The 14,727-nt window shown below is 42.0% G+C and overlaps 1 protein-coding gene across 3 annotated transcripts in view; it reads right to left on the reverse strand.

Annotated features, from left to right (window-relative positions):
* Positions 1-14,727, reverse strand: part of Syndig1 (synapse differentiation inducing 1) — a 154,499-nt gene that overhangs the window by 87,518 nt on the left and 52,254 nt on the right. For all 3 annotated transcript variants that reach the window (XM_090351908.1, XM_090351907.1, XM_090351909.1), the window contains exon 2: positions 7,986-8,544. In XM_090351908.1, the coding sequence (XP_090208034.1) occupies positions 7,986-8,465 (480 nt within the window). In that variant the 5' untranslated portion in view covers positions 8,466-8,544. The remainder of the gene's footprint in view (positions 1-7,985; positions 8,545-14,727) is intronic.

Genomic DNA, 14,727 nt, shown 5'->3' on the forward strand with positions numbered 1-14,727 from the left:
TATATAAGATTTTTGTCTCTAACAAGCCAGAAATGGAACTGTGGCTCAAGTGGTAGAACACTATACTTGAGTAAAAAAAAAAAAGCTTAAGGATAGTGCCCTGGGCCCTGAGTTCAAACCCTATACACACAAAAAAATATTGTTCCATAAAATATTGAAAAGGAATCTTCCTACATCTAGCATCAGTTTTAAATCTAAAAACTTGAATTATTAAAGCCAAATACACACACACACAAACACACACACACACACACACACACACCTATAAGCACAACAGAAGCACAGTGAGACACTTGTTCTTATCATTTCTACTAAACACTACATTTGAGATTTTAACCAGTGGAATGAAGTAACAAACAAACCAAGAGGCATGGGTAGATGAATAGATTGAAGAATAGTGGGTAAATACAATCATAATAGGCAATGTACACATGTGAAAATGGAACCTGGTAACTTGATGAGATGGGTGGGGTTGGGAGAGATGAGAAGAATGATGGGAGAGGTACCATTGATCAAAATGCATTATATTCATAAATTGACATGTTGAATTGAAACAAATTTGCAAAACTATTTAAAAATAATATATAAGAACATTCCCTCCTCAAATTAGCTTCTTAAATCTCATACTAATAATTAGCCTTTCATATTCAGAGTATGAAAAGTAATTTCTAAAAATATTGTCTATTATTTTCTGAATTTGTTTTTCTTCCCCTGGGTAATTCTTCTATTTGCTGCTATTTAGTTTTATTCATGGTTTTGAATTTCTTCAAATGTTGATTAGGGAACCACTTCTTTTTGTCATATTTATGGATGTAAGGTATACAGTAGACATATTGCAGTTGTAAACTCTGACCTCCTACAGGCACCTGGTCTTTTTTTTTTCCAGCCTTGAGCCTAGAACTCAGGGCCTGGGCACCATCCTTGAGCTGCTTTTTGCTCAAGGCTAGCACTCTACCACTTAAGCTACAGTGCCACTCCAGCCTTTTTCTGTGTATGTGGTACTGAGGAATCGAACCCAGGGCTTCATGCATGCTAGGCAAGCACTCTACCAATAAGCCACCTTCTCAGCCAGGCACCTGGTCTTTGAATGGGAGGAAAGACTCAAAGATCTTAGAGCACTCTGATGAAGAAGTGAAGAAGAGTTCTGGAACAATCCTAGCTCTGTCTGTTTGTGCTTCATTTGTGGACTCTGGCACAAAGCTAAGTGGAAGGTCAGTGCGATATACACATTTCCCCCCTAATATAGACAGAAAATTATCATTACTTGGGAAACAAAGGTCTGAAGTCAGCAGGGATGTCTCAGCCCTGAAGGCAGTCAGCAAAGCCAACAACATGATACTGAAAAGACCCTTAGTATCTGTCTTCACTTATTGCCACACTGGGGATACTGGCAGCATGCATAAAAGGCATAAGCATGTGTTTCCCATTCCCTTCTTTCAGGCTCAGCCAGTATGGGCATATTTTTTAGGCGACAATGGTGTGGGTTCTCCAAGACATCAACAGTTGCACATTGTCACAAATAACGGATGACGTGCCTTTTGGCATTTGGCCAGCACCTCTGACAACAGGAGGGCCAGGCAGCCTCTCTAACCTCTCCACTTCATTCCATAGGCTTAAACTCCTACTGCATACTTTGCAGAATTACTTGATCATCTGTCCCTGATATCTCTTGGTTTGAGTTTATTTTTGTGAAAAGGAAAAACCGGCTTGCTGCTGCTGGTGTTCCTTTAGGCTGCAATTTTTAGCTCTTGGCTGTGAATGGGATGAGGCAGTGGATGGTCACATAACAGAGAAGATCCTGAGCTGTAGGTTATTAGGTCCAATTATCACACATGCCAGTGGGTTAGGACAATTTGTGAGGTCAGTGGGCATTCTTAAAAATCTCATGGGCCCCCTCAGAATTCCCATCTCATAGCAAACCACAATGTGCTCTACTTGGTTATTTTGGTGACACATCTTTCTCAAGGAGAGCAGATAAAGCCACAAAAATACTGGAGATTTTCGGAAAGAATTCTTAATATTGGCCATAGAACCCATATTGTTATTGCCATAACCACAAAGACTATCTGAAAACTCCATGTGCAATTGCAGCTTGTGACTGGGAATGTGGAAACTTCTAGACTCAGGTATGTCCTGAATAAACACCAGGAATGAGCCCTGCCAGGCCAGAGTGACAAGGGAGTAGATGAGAGTGGGATCGTGCATCATTCTGGAGCTCCAGTCACAGGATCACAGGAGCCTGACTCCAGCAATGGCTTACCAAAAACTGTACTCTGCAAAGGGTGTAATTGGAAGTCCTACAGGCCTTACAAATCACATCCCCCATCCCCGACCCTGAAGCAGAGCCGACTTCTAGAAAGCACTTGGGATCAGTGCTTATTTTGTGGCTGTTTCCATCAGTCCAACCATCACCGTGGTTGCTCTATTTAGCTGGATGATTTTAAAGAAATAAGACGAATTGCTTACACTTTTTCCTCTGTGGTTGCAGGATGTTTGTTATCACTTTTCTATGCAGTGAGTATGTATATCCGCACATTCCTTCTTGCACATTCAAATGAGCATGGACAGAAAATATTAGAAGAAGCATGCATTTGTGCTGAGACTGTCTATGTTTTAATTTCCCTTATATACATAATACATGCTACTTACTATTTAATTCCTATTTACACAGTACAATTATTTAAATATAATTTAGATTTTGTGAGTATGCGTATGTGTTACGTAGTACTAGGGTTTGAACTCAGGGCCTCATGCTTGTTTGGTGGGAACTCTACCACTTGAACCATACTTAGAGCCCTGATTTTTGCTGATCATTTTGCAGATGAAGTTTCAAATACTTTTCTGCCCACACTAGCCTCGAACTGTGATTCTTCAGGTCTCTTATGTAGCTAGGATTATGAGTAGCTAGAGTATAGCTGTGAACCACAGGTGTCCAGCTTATATTAAGTTGTTTTTGTTGTTATTTTTGTGTTTTGTTGATACTGGGGCTTGAACTCAGGGCCTTGGAGCTGTCTGTAAGCCTCTTTGTGCCCAAGGCTAAGACTCCACCACTTCCTGTTTGTTTGTTTGCTTGTTTTCTGATTAGTTTGTTGGAGAGAATGGACTTTTCTGCCCAGACTGGATTCAAACTGTGATCCTCAGATTTCAGCTTCTTGAGTAGCTAGGATTACAGGCCTGAGACACTGGCACCCAGCTTTGTTGTTTTATACTTTATTTACATAGGATTCAAAGTATACAAGAGAATATGTACTTGTCCATATTCTGCTATGTTATATAAGAAGTTTGAATATTCACAGATTGAAGAATCTGTAGGGGCCTTTGTGGATTCAGAAGGGCAACTATGTTAGGGCCCTATGTAATCCCTCTGTCGACTCAGGACTTGGCTATGTGACTTGCTTTGGCCAACAAGATGACAACATGAGACACAGGAACACTTGAAATGCCCCTGGACCTTAGGACTCAACCTCCCTTGCTACTCTTAGGGATCCTTTCCAGGGCAACTATGTGATGAAGTTTTTGAAATAGCCTGCTGGATGGTGAACAAAATGTGCTCCTGTCACATTAGTCACTCTAGCCAGCCAACATTCTCAAGCGCAGCTGTCAAGTCAACTGGCAACTCAAAGCCAAATGAGTGAATTCAGGGAAAACCAGCCATATAATTAGCTGACTACTTAGCTTAAGTTGCTGACTTCGCAATCATTAACTAAATAAGTAGTTGTTTTTAAGTCACTACATTTGGAAATGATTTGTTATGCAGGAAATTTTGCTAACTGATACACATCCTTTTATCATTGCACAAAATGGTAACAGTAGCAAATCATAGACTAGTTGCTGTACATATCGACATATCGAAGTATTTCTTAGCAGTCATTAGTTCTTTTCCTAATCTCACGGTGTTTTGGTATTTGCACAAAACAGAATAACACACACACCATATCTATACTGTGAAAATGTTTCTGAGAGAAAGCAATCTCTAATTTCACAGATTTTCTCATTAACCATTCTGGGTGTTTGTACAACTAGTGGTATGTAATCAGCATGAAAAGAGCAAAACAACCACAAAGTGTCCTGATCTTTTCCCCTCACAGCCAAGGAGCCATTTCTTGATCTGGATGCCTAAGAAACTGTCCAATCTAATAGCTTGCTGTTCCATCAATGCTCCTGGGAAGTACCTTTCCTGGTCAAAGTATAAATGCCAATATATTCAGTCTTATCATTCTCACCCAAAGTCTCTCTATGCATATTAGTAACAGTAGAGAGTAAGCATCATCGTTATAGCTAAATACTATTAAAAAGCCATTTGAGGTAGTTACCTCTACCATTCCTGGAACAGCACAAGAGAATTGGTTGGCAAAGCCCATTTTCCCAGACTCCTACACAACTTGTCAGCATAGACAAGCATATATCCTTCACCACTTCCTAAATTTTAATGTGAGAGATTGCCTCTGGGTAGGTGTCAGATCTCTGTAGATTTGCCAAACCTACATCAACCGGCTGAGATCATTATACGAAAAAGTGTTACAATAAGGGGCTGGGAGTTTGGCCTAGTGGTAGAGTGCTTGCCTAGTATGCACGAAGACCTGGGTTCAATTCCGTGGTACCACATACATAGAAAAAAAGACAGAAATGATGCTGAGGCTCAAGTGGTAGAGCTCTAGCCTTGAGAAAGTCCAAGGATAGTGCTCAGGCCCTGAGCTCAAGCCCTGGACTGGCAAAAAAAAGAACTGTTACAATAAACTGTAGTCAAAAATATATTGGCAAAATGTGGATTCAGACATACTATGAATAAAATAAATTGCATTAAAAGATTGGCTTGGCTTATGTGCAAGCTTGGTCTGAAGCCCATAGAACCATTAAAGAAAGAAGAATGGAATTCTGAGTGTAGTCCACTGTGAAACAGTAAGAGGGAGGCTCACTGACTGAGCCTAACATGACATGCTGATCAACTGTTCGCCTCTCATTGACCTTGACATAATGTGGTCATTCAAAGAAGAATATGTACATGCTGAGAGGATGGAACAAGATAAAATCCATAGTGTGAGAAAGCATAATGAAGACATGGAGAAATATCTTTTATATTTTCAATCCAGCCACTACCCCAATTCTTTAAACCACAGGGATCTATTATTCCTTAGAAATGATTTTTCTAAAATGCACATCAAAGCTAAAAATTCTCTCCAATCAATTGCAAATTTCATTCTTAAAGTATTTCTTCCCCATGTCTAAAGCTGCCTGAATCTCTGTCACTGTCCCTTGTGACAAGGAGCTCTCTGTATCTAGTGTGAGCCTCTTCCTTCCCTTTCTCTCCATCTCTCCCCGATTGATTCTTGACACACTGCAGCAAGAACAGCTTCCAAATCTCACACCTGACCACAACCACAGCCCTCTTGCTTGAAATCCTCCCAAGGTCAGAAGTCAAGGATGGCTCCCTGTGGTTCCTAGTTCCTCCACACAGAATCTTACAGGCTTTGCATTGTCACATGTGGATTAAACTTTGCAGCATTCTGTTCTTCAGTTTCCTTAAACTTACTAGAGGATAACCACGAAAGCATAGCTCATCATGAAGTGTGATGTAGGTAGTCCAGTAGGTGAATAGTTCTACAAGGATCTGGGCTCTCTAATTCCCATCCCAAGGTCCCGTAGTGCTGCTCTGAGCTGGGAACCTCTTCTTTCTGTCTCACAGGCATCCAAACATGTGGCCTTCTTAAATCCAATTTTCCTAACAAGTCTAAGGTCAAGACCCTGCTTTCCTCAAGGGCTTATCTTTCCCATGTTTACCACTACCACAGGTCTCAGCATACAGGTTCCCTGTAAACCTTTTGGGCCACAATATCTGTGCTCATCCATCACCATCCCTAAAGTCTCCTCAAACGCAGTTTGGGTGTCAGTCTCGCAACCTCTGATCCCCTCCTTGGGAAGGTTTCTGTGCCAATGGGTTATGGCTTCATCAGGTCTCCTGTGCCAAGTTCAAGTTGCAAGTTGGGTTGTCTGCTAACATGCAGGCCAGGCAGCATTCAGCCAAATTCTCAGACCTTGGAGAATGGCACACATTTGATGAAGGGTTTTTGTGTAGAAGCTAAAGCACCCTCCTGGCATCTCAAGGTCGTGGCTGACTTCCTGTCCCTCTTCCTCTTTCCTGGGTCACTAGAGGATGTTACACTGTCCTCAGACATGCCAGGGTCACTACCAAGAGGCCTGTCTATTGAGTCTTATGAACTCTCTTCCCAGAAGTGGCTCTCCTACCTGGCTTTCCAGGTATTTAAAGCCATCTCCTTTAAGGTGCAGGTGGTTCTCCCTGAGGCCTGATTCTGCCTCAAGGTTTCACTGGGCCTCTCCTCAGTCTGGGACTCTATGTAGGTGAGGTTGATTCTCTTAAAGTCTCTCCCTCTTCCTTTTTTCTGTTCTTCTATCTTATAGGTAGGAGAGCCAGAGCAAGCCTTGCTGAAAGCCTGATTTGCTGTGGCTGGCTGCACCTCTCGGGGAAACCATGAAGCCTGGATTTAGACCACATCTTTATACTGATTCCCTTTGCAGCAAGGCTGTTTCTTGTAGAATGTCCACTTCATCCAGGTCATGGCTTTCAACTCTCTCTAAGCAACGCATGGCCAGAAAGCTTCCCAGGCTGCACTGAATCTAGAACAAAGTTTTACTCATAACCACCCCTCATTTCCTTTCCCTTTAATTTAGCTACTGCAACAGTTTTCCATCTCTCAGCATGTGGCCTGCTGACCTCCCCTGACATTCCTTCATACTGAACTCTTCCCTCTGGATATCTCCCTTCTGTCTATAGAATGTCCTTGGTCCCCCATAACTGGAAATACCTGTTTCCCTTTAACCACTCATTGCCTCCTAAAGACCTTGTAGTGTACTTTTCACCAAACTGACTACAATGGCGGCTCTCTGGCCCTGCACTCACATCTGGCACTGCCCTACCACTTGCGGTGAAGAGTCCTCAAGCTTGGGTCATAGCCTCTGTTGTACCTATTGTCTCATCCTCCTACTTGGCATCACCCATAACTGCTGTACCCTAGTATACCACCTGCTGTGAGCACGTTTCTTTTCTTTCATTGTGTGTGTGTGTGTGTGTGCGTGTGTGTGTGTGTTACTGGAGTTTGAAATCAGGGCTCCACACTTGCTAGGCAAGTATTCTACCACTGGATCCATACCTCCAGCCTTTTTGCAATAGTTATTTCTGAGATAGAGCCTTGTGCTTTTGCCTAGGTTGGTCTTACATCCATCTTCCTGCTTCTGCCTTTTCAGTAGCTAGGATTACAGGCCTGAATCACCATGCCGATTCTTTCAATGTATGCATTTCTGTAAATGCAACTCAAATGTCTTCACCTGCCTCAGTCTACTAAACAAATGATTTTCCTTGGGGCTGGACATAGCTCAGTGATGGATTGTTTACCCTAGTATGCCTGAGGCCTTGGGTTCAAAAAAGAAAAATAGTTTAATGATTCAATTCATCTTTCCTTTTCCATTTCTGTATCCCGGCAGTTTTAGAGTAATATTAAATTTTTTTTTCTTAGTAGAGAGTTTAAAATGTCAAATTAAGGAGTTCATGTTCAACTGCCCAAATACGTCCCAAATTGAACTCACATGTGTCCTCCAGCCTCCAGAGCTGACCCTACCCCCCCTACACACCCCATCTTGCTCATTGTTTTCCAGGGTCTTCTTTCTCTTATGGTCTAGTGAACAGTAGATTCTCTAAGTTGTGACTAGCCAGTGATGGTAACTGTTGTCCCATGCCCATGACCTTGGGTCCTGTGGGTCAAAATCATGGTTAAAGCCCTCAGGCCCTTTGTCTATTTCCACTCTGTCTGGTCTTCATACATTGTCAAGAGTGCAAGGACATGGTGAAAGCCTGCACTTCCTCTGCGTCTTGGCATGCTGTCTTTATTCCCTGACTGTTGCTAGGCACTCTAATTCTCCCTCAAACCCCCATTCCCATCCCCAGAAGACCCCAACAAGCACATTCCTCTGACCTCCAACTCCTGTAACTCTTCCTCCTCCTCCACATCATAGGACAGGGTGTGGATTTTAATGTCATCACCCGAGAGGTCGATGAACTTCCCGTCAGGATACTCCAGGCTGTCTTTGGTAGGTGACCGGTCCTCGATGAAGGTAGTCTCACAGCAGTCAGCAGCCACACCGTCTCCCCAGGAGCGCAGCACACCCTCTGAATAGAGGATGATGTTGGGACGATAGTGGGATTCCATCGACTGCTGCAGGGTGTTGGGGTCCAGCAGCTGCTGCACGGGCTCCTTCCTGCTGCCATCCAGGCTAGTCGGTGCTCCACTGGCCATCACTCGATGGCTCTGGTACTGGGGCGCTGGGTAAACAGACACCAGGCCATCTTTGCTCTCAGCCATGAAGTTTCTGGTGTTAATCAGGCCATTCTTCTTGCCAGCGTCACTGATCTTACTATGCACCAGCACGTTCTTCTGTTCAATGATGCCATCCATGGTAGCCGCCCTCTGCACAGGGTGTCAGGTTGGCCAGCTGGACTCACAGTTCACACTTGTCTCATGATATCCATGTCCCCTAGAGGAAGAGGAGGAAATAGAGCTGAGATGAAAATCACTCAAAAACCATCACCACACCCATAATGGCTCAGATTGTACTAGTCTACTGACATGCATGGTAGCTATGGAATTAGATAAATATGCTGGCCTGATTTTTTTAAAGGTTCTATCAGAGCAGCCAGCCAGAGGAAACCAGAAATTGATTACCTGCTTCTTTCTAAAGTCTTTGCTTCCAAAGGAAGGAAATGATGGGAACTTGAACCATGGCAGTCCTACAGAAACCCTGATTGCCTGCAGTCATCCTGAAATCCACAGATGAATTCAATACCATCCACGTCCACAGGAAATAAGGCTGGCTGGGGGTTGACACAGCTTTTCAATCAAGCAGAAAGCACATAGCCAAGGAACAAAGGACTTAAGATAAAGTTCCACACAGATAGAAGAGAAATGTCAGGATGATCTCTATAGACTGCCATACTTGGACAAAAATGCTCCACAGGGGAAACTTGCAGGTACTTATTGGTATGTTCTACTATACCTATTAAAATGCACTCAGTACTTCCACATGCCCAGTGGACTCCTAGCATGGCCTAGGAATCTTAAAGTTCCTTGCCCTTTTATATCCAGAAATGTGGGGAGCCAGAGTGTGGAGTCAGACTGTCCCATGAATCTGCATCACTGAGTAAGATAACCACACAAAGAAGTGAGCTGTCATGTGTGATGCCATAAATTTTGAGCTATATTGTCAGTATTGTGAACTTCCTGACTTTATTGATTTATTGCTTTATCTTTCTGTTGAGAATACCACTTGGCACAAATGTGTTATTGCTTTATCACCTTCTGCTTAATTGATCTGAGACCTGATTACCATTTGGTGCTAATGTAACCCCTGGAAGTTCTCTGGTTTTAAGAAAGTATATAAGACTGAATCTAAAAATAAACGGGGCTACAGTCTTAAGCTCACAGCCTTCTTGAGCTCCTGACTTGGGCTGTAGTCCTCCTGACCCCATCTATTTGCCTCTTGTCTATTTCTTTTCTCAGTTTTCACCCCCAAAGTCAGGAATTCTGGTTCGCTGCTGGCTGACTTCAGCACAGAAACAAGGACATACTAAAGCCACTAGCACAATGATGTTCATTGCAGCATTATATCATAGAGAAGATACAGAACCAACCCAAATGCCCCTCAGTAGATTATTGGATCAAGAAGATGTGGTATTTATACACAATGGAATTCTATGCTGCCATCAGAAAGAACGACATCACCCCATTGGAAAGGAAATGGAAAGACTTAGAAAAAAATTGTATTAAGTGAAGTAAGCCAGACCCAAAGGAACATAGGCTCAATGGCTTCCCTCATTTGTTATAATTAGTACACATCTAGGACTCTCCTAGCAGAGGATTACGATAGCTTAAAATCTAGGAATATAAAGTCATATAGGATGAGACTAAATGAAGGGATCTATAGGATGTGAAAACAAAAACTTCATCTTGTGTGATTGTTGTTCTTAATGTACTATGTTATTTCTCTTCTCTTTTATTTGCCCTATGGTTAATCTCATATTGTTATTGTATCTGACTGTTACCTGGTATATTGTTTATCATTTATTTGTTTATTTAAAATAGGAAATGGAAGGGGGAAAACAAGATGATGTGGGGGAGGGAAATAACAAAAACATGAGATGGGGTATCAATGTGTGAGAAGTAATGCGCCTACTACCTGATGATTATAACTGTAACCCCTCTATACATTATCTCAACAATAAAAAAAGAAAAAAAGAACTATCAGAAAATATGTGATGTTTGAAAAAAAGCTATCAGAGAAATGCAACAGCTAAGAATTATATTTAAAACACTACAGTGTTTCTTTTAAATAGAATGTTAAGGAATATTAAAAGATTCCCTGTCTTGGTTTTACCTGATTTAGGAAAAAAAAATCTATGTACCTGCAATTCCATTAATTGTTTTCTCCTTAGGTCATTTTCCTATCTAACTTGCAAATGAGAAGAAAGGAAGGAAGGAAGAAGAAATGAAGGAAGGAAAAAGGAAGGAAGGAAGAAGGGAGAAGGGAGAAAGGGAGAAAGGGAGGAAGGGAGGAAAGAAGGAAGGAAGGAAGAAGGGAGAAAGGGAGAAAGGGAGAAGGGGAGAGGGAAGAAGGGAGGAAGGGAGGAAAGAAGGAAGTGAGGGAAATAAAGGAAGGAAAAAAGTGAAAGGAAGGGAAGGAAGAAGAGGAAAGAAGAGGTAAAGGAAAGATATTGAGGTTATAATTAGGAGAAAAGAATATATATTTGCTCAACTTTTAATTGCTTGCAAGTCAATATTTTATATAAAACATTTTTGTCTCTGGCACTTCTGGTGATATAGCTAAAATGTTTAAGCATTTTCTTAACTATAATTATTTCATTTGTTCTTAGAAACAATGATCTAAAATTGCAGACAGAGGACATCTTTGCTAATTGAAAAAATATGAGAGAACTTATTTAGAGGAGTAGCTCAAACTACAACATATACATTAAAACATAATGGGCATTAGCAACATGACACTGTATGCAATTTAAGAGTTCAAAAATCTGTCATCTTGCTGGGGACTGGTGGCTCACATTGTCATCCTGGCTACTTAGGAGGCTAAGATCTGAGGTTCAAAGCCAATACAGGCAGGAACATTGGTGAGACTCTAATCTCCAATAAACTACTCAGAAAAAGCCAGAAGTGGCACTTTGGCTCAACTAGTAGAGTGCTAGCCTCTAGTAAAAGAAGCTGAGGGACAATACTTAGGCTGAATTCAAGCTCCAGGACCAGGAGAACACACACACACACACACACACACACACACACACACACACACACACACACGTATGCCTATGTGGCTTTGAAGTATCTGTCTCTAAATGAATATTTACAATCTGAGAACTCATTAGAATATTTGAACAAAAATTTTCTTTTCTTTGGGCCTCCTGCAAGCACACTAGATACCATATGACCACGAGCACTCCTACATTCAACGTATTTCTAGTTCAACCACTCAAGTGTTCCAGTCTTCTTCCTTCCACAGAGAAGCCACTGGCTTGCTCTCCACACTAGGCCTTTCATATCATTCGTCATCTGTTGGATGTAGTAATAGCTCCATAACTTCAAAGGGTTAGCTTCTCTTTGAATTTGAGCTCCTTCTCTCCAAATCAGTTGTACATAGCACACAAAAGATATATAATTGCATTTGTTCAACTATCTTCTCCATTAAGTTCTATGTTCTTGTCCAAGCCACAGTTGCCTTTTTATTCATTACTTGTCATTATGCTTTTATCATCTCTTTGTGTTTTCTTGCAATGACTGTTACATCCTTCTCTGCCACAATGCAACAGCTATTGGGTCAGCTTCTTCCTTTTGCCCTGACAGGAGCTCTTTGACACAAAAGAATCAATGATTTCTTTTCCCTTTCTTGCATCTGGTATATAGTAGGTAGTGAATGAACATGTGTTGAAACTAATCAGTGCTGTGTGGTGAGAATAATCCCTGTGTAGTATACCACAGGTGAATTCATCATAGGGGAAATCTTGAAGTGGTATGGGATTGGTTTCTTCCTTGTTCTCTACAGTATGCTGCCCACTGTGCCTCTGAGACACAGCAGCCTCAGCACTCTCCAGGAGGTAGAAATGTAACAGGTTTAGGTGGTATTTTAGCAGAAAAGCTCCTACCTCACATGTGTGAGGCCTTGAGATCATCATCAGTGTCACTCAAAGAAAGGACAATGCATTCTTTGGAGTAAGAACTGTACTGCCTGAGTCCCCATTTACATTTTAACATGATCCATGGCTTAACTGGCACATTAACACTTGAGGGGCAGGTGATGCTATTGGAGAAGTTACTTGGTTTTACTTGCTAAATATATTCTAATAAATATACAATGAGCATCTTAATCTGGAGGAAAAAAAACCCAAGTTACAAATATTTCCAAAGCTGAAATGTTTGAGTGCCAACTTGATACAAGTGGAAATTGCACATCTAACTGCATGCAATGGATCTGTGAATACTGAAAATATTATGTAGAATCCTCCCTTGGCTATCACGTAAGATATATATGGAACACAACCACTTTTTTTAGATTTGAATTTATAGCCCCATGATACCTCATTAAACATATGCAAATATTTCAAAACCTAAAATATATGAAATCTGAAACACTCTTGGCCGAAGAATTTTAGATAAGGAATAGTCAACCTGTATATCAAGTAATTTACTATCCTAAATAATTGATATTGTTCTTATTAAAGTGAATTTTTCCAGCTTTGTGTATCATAAATGAATCTAAATGAAAAGGCTAAAGTGGGTGAAATATTTATTTTTGTTGTGGCAACCTCCTTTAATATCTCTTTGAAGATCCTCAACAGTTCCTCCTGTGCCAACATCTGAGTTTTTTTTCTACAGCTGGCAGGCAGGCATCTGGATGAAGTATATCACAGGACAGTCTCATAACACTTGGTTACTGGTGGTCATCGATGGAAGAAGAGACCTGCTATTTTGAGAACTGATCCAGTTACATGAGCCCTGACTTCTCCCTAAGACACCACATTAATCCATCCCAGGAGCAGAGCCTATAACCTAATTACTCGGACCTACCTTTTAGAAGTTCTACCACCACAACATCAGCACGCTGTGGAGTCAAGCTTCTAGCACAAAAACCTTTGGGGGAACAAATCATATCCAAAATCAGAGTACCCTTTCTTCCTTATTTTTATTTCAAGGCAATAGTATCTAAAATACATTTTTGTCTGGATGTTGGAAGCTTTCTTCCAAAGCCTTCCCATAACCATTATCATTCTGTGCAAGTGAAAACCTGCCTGGACTGGAGATAAAACCTCGTCGATGGGCAAAACGTGGCTTCAACTCTCAGTGTAAGTCACCTATAGAAGTTTCAAAATGGAGAATTGAAATTCCTTTCTCAAAAGCAGGTGAAGAAAGAAACTGGCACATATCAAACAGCTGGCATACAATAAGGACACAGCAGGCACTTCTGTGCATCCACCTTGCAAGCCCTGAGTGGGCACCAAGACATCCACTGGTCAGGACACTGCCTGCAGCATCGAAGACTATCTGAATTAGCACCAAAGTATGATGAGGCTCGTGAACAAGGAGAAGCATGGCTGGAGGGAATAAACATGAGGGGCAGTAACCTAGTTTAGGGATGAAGGGCAGTGGTCCTGTGGTGAGGAAAGCCCTGAAGGGCAGTGTGGAGTTAGCTAGGTCATGAACAGGGGAATCAGTCCAGGCTGAGAAGCAGCAGGCCAAATGCTTCACGCTCTGAGGCAGAGAATAGACATGGTCAGTAGAGCAGGACACACAGAAGATGGGGAGGTAGGACAGGTGGGATGGAATCTAGGGAGAGGCCCTGGCACTTGTTCTGGCAAATTCAAGAGGCTGGCAAGGCCTGTAGGAGGTGAATACCAGGCAGAGACACTTCCCTGTGTATGCAGTCAGGGAAGGTGCAACAGAGTAGGTAGATGAAGTGCCCTGTTTCTGGCATAGAACCCTGCGCTAAGGAAAGTAAGGCTATGATGATAAGTTTACCCACAGTGGGTGAGGTGAGCTCCGGGCACTGCACTCCAAGCCTGCGCCTCTGCTGCTTAGGGGTTGATGGTATCATCTTGGCATTGTTCAGTGAGAGCTGTGGCACCAAGTTGTCTGCTAAGCTTTTGCAAGTGACACTCAAGGAGCTGATGGATAAATATCCTAGCATGGCTGTCCCTGGGATGGAATGGCTCCGAAGCCAGCCTTCCATACTCTCTCACAGGCATGCATTAGGCCTGCACTCTAGCTCCCTAGAGATCAGCTTGCTGGATGAATCTCTATCCTTACCACTTACCACACTTCCTGGGGGGGTCTCTCTCAGATTCTTATCTCAGGGCACTCTGGTTTGTCCTCGCTCCAATTCACACTGAATTTAATCCCCATAATGCAAATATTCCTGGAGGAATATTTCATCTTGTTATTGTGTTTATAGGTGAGGACTTGGGGAGTGAATGGTATCAATAGGGATATAAGGATAGAGCCTCCATGATTGTAAGTCACCTGTAGCTTTATTAAAAGAAACACACACACACACACACACACACACACACACACACACACACACACACACAGAATCTCTTGCCATGTAAGTGATTCCCTATATCATGTTAGGACTCTGCCAGAAAAAATTCTATTGCCAGGT

Source organism: Megascapheus bottae, chromosome 18 (assembly GCF_031878675.1).
Source record: "Megascapheus bottae isolate mThoBot1 chromosome 18, mThoBot2.hap1, whole genome shotgun sequence".
Lineage (NCBI taxonomy): Eukaryota > Metazoa > Chordata > Mammalia > Rodentia > Geomyidae > Megascapheus > Megascapheus bottae.